This window comes from Teleopsis dalmanni, chromosome 1 (genome assembly GCF_002237135.1).
Source record: "Teleopsis dalmanni isolate 2A chromosome 1, ASM223713v2, whole genome shotgun sequence".
Classification (NCBI taxonomy): Eukaryota; Metazoa; Arthropoda; class Insecta; order Diptera; family Diopsidae; genus Teleopsis; species Teleopsis dalmanni.
The window spans coordinates 193857175-193864995 of NC_051846.1; the positions used below are offsets into that span (position 1 = coordinate 193857175).

The 7821-nt window shown below is 30.8% G+C and overlaps 1 protein-coding gene across 1 annotated transcript in view; it reads left to right on the top strand.

The window, feature by feature from the left end:
• The first annotated feature begins 346 nt into the window (after positions 1 to 346).
• Positions 347 to 7821, top strand: part of LOC119666973 (bromodomain-containing protein 4-like) — a 15469-nt gene continuing 7994 nt past the window's right edge. The window contains exon 1 of the mRNA XM_038076250.1: positions 347 to 397. Within this exon, the coding sequence (XP_037932178.1) occupies positions 347 to 397 (51 nt within the window). The remainder of the gene's footprint in view (positions 398 to 7821) is intronic.

A 7821-nucleotide genomic window follows, 5' to 3' on the forward strand; every position in this document is an offset into this window, starting at 1 on the left:
AGAAAAAAAATATAGGAAAAAAAAATCGGAAAATAAAGCCACAAAATCAATGCATGTTTCCTTCTTATGAACGCTAATTTTACTGCCTCAGACATTGGTCTCAAATTCAATTGGTTGCAAAGTGTGGGAACGTTATTAACTAACGCTTTACTCTACGTATTAGATACGAGTAAATGCGGCTTGCTAAAAAGTGAAACGCTTAAAACATTAAATTATAAAAAATTGAAATCAAAACTAAATGAATTAAATTTTAACAATAACAACAATAAAAGCAACAACAATAGCAACGAGCGTTTGTTGCAACAGGTTACCAAATATTTGCCATACAAGTGTAACTAGATCGTAGATGGATCTATGGACGAATCAGCGGGTGCAACAGCATCACGGATTTTTTCAAGTAAGTTTGTTCATCCGTTGTTGTACACTTCTCGCCTGCCGCAACAGTCGGTCTGGCCTGTTGTCGGTGTTACCTGTTAATAGTGTAATTGGCAATTTGATTTATACATTATCCGCAGCATTTCAAGAGTTTCAAGAGTACAAGCGCCAAACTGAAAGGATTTTAGTTGCACCAAAGTTGCCACAATTTTTTTTCTTAGTATGGCAAAGGTGCAACATTAACAGCGAAATAAACAAACATTGTGTGTTTTATTATGTATCATTAAAGCGGCATTAAGAGCACAAAAACTTAAAGTAAAGCAGCAAAAAAACTGTAGCTAATGTACACGTAATTGTCAATAATAAACTAAAAAATTTATTACAGGGACTGATTTGTTAGCAGACAGGTAATAAAGCTTCGAATACAGATACTTGGTATCATGGAAGAAATATTTATATACTAATATACAACATCCTGTAACGAAAGAGCAGAGTTACTTGTGCTTACAGATGTATCTCGTGTGTGTTCCCAAGCAATTATTTGTATTACCTTTGCTCTGATTTTAATGGCAGTTCTGACGATTTTTGTAATTATAATTATGAAGTAACAAAAATTACTATATAAACAAAAAATAATGTTGAAGAAAATTAAAATTTTCTAATAAAGAAGAAGAATCTTTTTAATAACAAATATGAATGCAATTTAGAAGTACTAGTATTACGACATGAAAGCAGTATTAAAAGTCAGATTGCATTATTAATGAGAAATAGAGGATGTAATGCTATTAACATAAATACTAAATTATCATTATTAAATTCTGTATCATTATGATCGTAATAAAATATATCAGTTTGATCCCCATCGTTGATTTTGTTACGAAACAAGAGCTATTATTTAGGTTCAGAAATTTTTTTACTGAAAAATAACACAATAATTAACAATAAATTTTCTAATCGATTAACGAAAATATAATAATGTGTTGTTTTATCTATTTTGTTTATAATGTTTAATAGACCACTTTTTAAATTTTTTTGAAAACAAAATATCAAACATACCCATGATGTTTTGATATAATAAAACTTATAATCGTTCTCTAATCCAATTTCTAATTTAATCTTATTTCTAATAATGTTTTGATCTATCTATTTTTATCTATTTCAATTTCTTTTCTGCTTATGGTACACTGAGGATGGTCTACGAAGTGTAATTTTTTATTATCTTTATGCCTTAAATAAATAACTTCTGCCCGTTGGTGACGCTCCCTCCTGCCCCCTCCATACACTCCATCTACTTGAGCCAAGCTCATGCATTCTGGCCTAGATAAACCTAGTCCACTAGATATCACAAACCTCTTGCTCATATCTCTTTCCCCTAATTAGTGAAATGAAGTTTCCACATTGCTATGCATATCTTCTCCATTCATTCCTATGAGGTGGTTTTAGTGGTTTCAAGTCTTCCACTACGGCTTTCGATGATTTCCACCATCAGTCTTCAAAATATTTCCCGTGAAGAAATGATGTACCCAACATACGTTGTTGTCCTACACTAATGCTTTACTATAAAAGGATTTCTTCTACTGCACATTACTGCAGTAGTGCGATAACCTTCATTTCGAAATAAACAAAATCTGTAATATAGTGAACGTCAAATAGTTGCCTAATTAAACACAACAAAAACAACTATAAAACAAATTTTCAAAATTGTGGTTAATGCAAAATAATGTTAGGATCAGATTTCATCGGTGCAGAAAAAAAGACTATTTTTGAAAATTCTCTATAACAAACACACTTAGCTAACTCAATGCTTTGAATATAGAAATATTCTTCAGAAATTAATATTTCATTTCATATAAAACTATAAAAAATATACTGTAGTACAGAAAAGTCAGAGACGAAATATTAGCTTGACAAATGAAAACTTTAATAAAAAACTATTTTTAAAAAATTGTGAAGAAAAAACAATCAGACATCGTCTACTAACTTAGCTCCACAGTGCCATCAATCAAAGTTATTGATGGTTAATATTGGTCAAACGATGGTCAGGTGAATGTAGTAATTGAAATTAAACATTTTTAATTTCAGAAGCAAATCGTGAAGTTTTTACTATATTTTTTTTACTGTAGTCCTCTTCTCCTTGTGGATCTTAGGGCCTCTATGCTCTAACCGTATTAATTAGCCACCCAAAATTACTTTTTAAAATAACTTCTTAAGCGAGGGTTTTCAAACTAGATTATTGAACGTCATTAGTGGTCAGTCACAAAATTACATGATTTCTGAAACGTACTCCAATTTTGAGAACAAATGTAATACTATTTAACAGGAAATATATATATAATAAAAGCCATACCTGGCGTTGTTAGAACAAATAAATAAATGACTCAGTAACAGTTCGATAAAGCTTTCAAGCCATTGATCTTTGTATTCATTGATTAGCATTTACATTTTAAAAAATGTATAAAATATTAGCATACACAAACGCCAACTATAATTAATTACTGATGTCTGATGCTGCATCCAATATAAATATGCATTTATATATATAACACATAAAAAACCTACGTTAATAAATTAAACAGCACTTTGCACGTAAACGTATAGTTGCAATTAATTCGCTAGCAGCACGCCATTATTAGATTCGATTCATTTTTTTAAATCAATATTTTATGGTTCGACCAAAACTGCTCATGTAGTGCAAAGAAGTCGTCATGAGGCACTAAAAGTAATGAGATTTTATACTAAAGTTGAAGGCAACTAGTTTTAATGAAGTGGTAACGTAACGAATTAAACATGTCTTCTTCTCGTGTCCAATTGTAAAGTGAGAGTAAGTAAAAGGAAAATTACAATAAGCCAGGCTAATAAAATATTTTATGGTTAAATGCTGCTAAACAAATTCATAATAATTCAAAATTTAACAAATGAGCAAAATTACACAGAGCATTGTAAGATTAAGATGTAAAAATTTGTATGTTAGTTTGCAAATTAAAACAACATTTAAACAGAATTTAAAAACAAGCCAAAGAAAACAAAAGAAAATAAAAAATTGCAATAAAATTTAACGCCACTCAGTGAAATCATGTATCAACAATGATTAATGTTTCATCATACTAAAGCAGTGATTTTTTCAAGACAACATTTACATTGCTACAACATTTTTAACAGCCCCTTTTAATATCTATGAAGATATCGGATTTCTGCACGCACTGCCCAACTCAATTACTTATCATCTAATATGTACCCACAAGTTTCTCAGCAGGTAGCCGCAGTGGCGTAACTACAGGGAAGCAACTGGAAGCAACGCTTTCGGGCCCCCGAATTTAGGGGGCCCCACTATAAATTTTTGTATTCATTGTATTTCTTTTTAATAAATTCTCAAAAGTGGGACGAAACGTTTTTTGTTGGAATAACTTCATATTGCATTTTATAAAAGATACGTAAATTTTAAATTTAACGTACATAATATGTATGTACTTCAAATAAAATATTAAACCTATTTATGAAATAAAAAAGTTTTTCAAAGAAAAATATGTGTCTTGATCGAGAGTTTATATGGAAGCTATATCTAAATTTAAACCCATTTGAAAATAATTTTGTACGTTGTCTTTTGCAAATATCAGTACTGTATACACCATATTCCATTTGAATACCTTTATTAAAAACGGAGAAACCTCATATTCGATTGTTAAGTTTACATATATCACAGCAGAAATAGACGTCCAATTTCAATCAAATCAAATGGTGAACAGGGTGCGCTCCCGAAAAGTATGTGTATAAAGTTTCATTCGAAGAGTTCAAAAGCTGAGAGAGTAGTTTGAACTGTAAAAGTATACTGATATATACTTAATGATATTTCCGAAGTTTCCATTAATGCGTTATGAAAATCTTGACAAACCTTTTTACATTTTTTCGTGTAAAGAGTATAAAAAGAGGGGCCCCTTAGTATGTTGGTAGGGGCCCCTTAGTTAGAATTTGCTTACAGGCCTAAAATATGTAGTTACGCCACTGGGTAGCCGACTGATATATCTAACGTTAAAAGACGATCCAAATACAGTAACATATATACTTGAATTTGCTTAGATGAGGATATAATTATATGCTAACTAATTACTTGTCAAGCATAAATACGTCTATTGCTGGTATGCTCTGCAAGTGCACTCTTTCCACCTAATATATGACGTCGTCTTACAACACATATTTGACTCAACGGATTCTCAACAAACTTCCGACTGACAATGAAGGAATTAAAACTGAAATCCATGGCTAATATGTTCTTCAAGTGTATCTTTACCTTCTAACATATATCCGTCATCTATCACACATTTAAGTCTTATTGCATAGCAACGGATTTTCAACAGGCTTTCGACTGACAATCAAGAAATGAAAACTGACATATATGGCTAATATGTTCTTCCATGGCTAATATATGTATATACATGGCTAATGTGTTGTTCAAGTGAAAACCATGGCTGATATGTTCTTCAACTGCATCTTTACCTTTTAACATATATCGTCATCTATTACACATTTAACTGTTATTGCATAGCAATGGATTTTCAACAGACTTCCGACTGACAATAATAGAATAAAAAACGAAATCCATTACTAAATGTTCTGCAAGTGTATATTTACCTCCTAACATATGTCGTTATCCATAAGGTATTTAACTCTTATTGCACAGCAATGGATTCTCAATAGGCTCACGACTGATAATAAAAGAAATGAAAACCGAAATCCATTTCAGAAAGAACTGTAAGCAATTAGAATAAAAAATGCAATCTTCATTAAAAATGCAATACAGATCAGTAATGAACGTCAATTTGACAGCTGCGTTAGTTTATATTAGCGTTGGTAGCAGGAAAAAGTTTGATTCACTCCAGAAAAATACTAGCTTTAAACAAAATTAAATAGTAGGGACCATAGTACTGGCCTTCAATTAAGAACAAAGCTATATGATATGCAACTATATAGTTGTCTTACACAAATACGTCTATTTCTAATATGTATCGCAACTAAAACTCTATGACGTCATCCACCAAAAATTTGAATTCTATTGCACAGCTTGTTATCTCTATCTCTAATAGTAAAACACAAATTCCACGTATTTGGAATATTAGATTTTTTTGGATATATGCACGTATTAACAAATTACTAGTCTTGCAGTAACATTTTTTATTTTACTTTTTTTTTTATTATTATTATTTGAAATAATACGTACAATAATATAAATACATGAGCATTTAACTACGACTAATTCAAGTACTCTCAAGCAGTTTTGTTATATTTTACAATACTTCTTACAATAGTCAAGTTGTCAAAGACTTAATGCTGATAGAGTATAGTAATCTAAATTATTATTAGACTACTAATTCGGGAGTAGATCTGAAGGCTTAATTCGTTTAAGTCTCCTCAGCAGGCCAGAAGTATTAGACAAATGGTAGGCTGTCTCGTTTGGGTGCTGTTGTAACCGTTTCTGGTGCTTTACCGCAAACTTTTGTATTACTACATCCACAGATTCAATCTTGCAATGTCTTGCAATAACATGTCTGTTTCCATATGGCTGTAGAAACACGAATTTTGAGTTATGATTTTGTGACTTGATGAGAGTTGTCAAAGTTCTTTAACCTTCATCTAGGCTAGTTAAATACCTCCTCTTCTACATCCACGTCAATTGGTCCTCCCTTCTTTTTTAGTTTTTATGTCTAACATGAGTTGTCAAAGCACTTTAACCTTGACCCAGGCTAGTTTAATACCTCCACTTTTACATCCATTCAAATTGGTCCTCACTTCTTTTTTAGTTTTTATTTCTGACATAAGTTATCAAAGTTCTTTAACCTTGACCTAGGCGTGTTAAATACATCCTCTCCTACATCCACATCAACTGGTCCTTCCTCCTTTTTAAGTTTTTATTTCTAACATGAGTTGTCAAAGCTCTTTAACCTTCACCTAGGCTAGTCTATTACTTCCTCTTTTACATCCACACCAATTGTTTTTATTTTTTATTTTTTATTTCTAACATGAGTTGTCAAAGCACTTTAACCTTGATGCAGGCTAGTTGATACCTGTTCTTCTACATCTACACCAATTGGACCTCACTTCTTTTTTAGTTTTTATTTCTTACATAGGTATTTAACTACTAATCTCATTTAACGACTTCCTATTCTACTTTTTATTTCCAACATATTCAATTAACAATATCATCCTTCATTCATATTCCTCCTTCCTTCTTTATAGATTACAGCAGAAATATCTTTAAAAGTAAAAGGATATGAAAATATAATACTCAAGTGACTTACATTTATATAGTTTGCAATTAAGTTAATGATATGCTATAATCTCATGTTAAAGGTATATTACTCTGCCTTCTTTGCACACAATACGAGTACACAACCTTTTGAACTATAGACGTGTTTTTTTTTTCCTTATGCAATATTATTTAAATCTATATTTTATGGCATTTAATTACTTTTTATTACATAATCAAACACACTCGGTTTATGGGTCAGAAACTAAAGAATTAAAAATTATATAATCCAATTTATTATAATATTTTTTCCGTAATTTAAAAATTATAAGCAATTTTCGGCTTATCCATATTATAATAAAAAACTGCTACTCCCAAAATCTATTAAAAAATTGCATGCGCAAAACTAATTTGTAAGGTATTTTAAGTTTATCTCCGCTATCATCTGTAAAAAATAGTTTCCAGTCGTATTGGGAAAATAAAAGGAAAACATTTGAATGGACCAATAAACGTGACTTCGAATTCGAGTGCACATTACGAGATTTCTAATGAAAAACCTTTCGAGAAAAATGTTTGCAGTTAACTTGGCAATGGCATTACCGTAAAGCGCAATATCAACTATATTTCGCTATCCCTTTGCTTAAAATATGAAAAATAAATATACATATATAGAATATAAAATAAAAACAAATAATAAAACTTAGAAAAAAAAATGGGGAAAAAGCCGACCGACAATGTAAACACACCTTTTCTGCCAATCCTCCAAATAGTTTTGAACTAAAAATTAAGTTAATTTGCGAATACATCAAGAAATGCTGCCGAAGTTATTTTATTTCAACTGCAATAAATAAAAGTAATAGAGAAAAAATCAATTTTCACTGAATTTTATCATTATTCGGAACTCCATGGCATAAAGGCCAACAAATATGTATGCGAAAATTTTTGGAAACACCGAACTTTACCACATTTTATTTGAAGCAAAAATATTGTATCGATTATGGATACGAAAGCAAAAGCAAAAGCAAAAGCAAAAATACTAATATAATCAATGCAGTTCCGAAAAGGAGCTTACCAAATTTAATCAGTGATTGACCAATCCTCAATGATAGAGAAAGTACATGAGCTGAGGCTATAGCAACAACTAAAGTCCAACGCCTTATGAACCATTTTATGTCAATTGCCTTACTTTACAAATAACCACTGCAGCG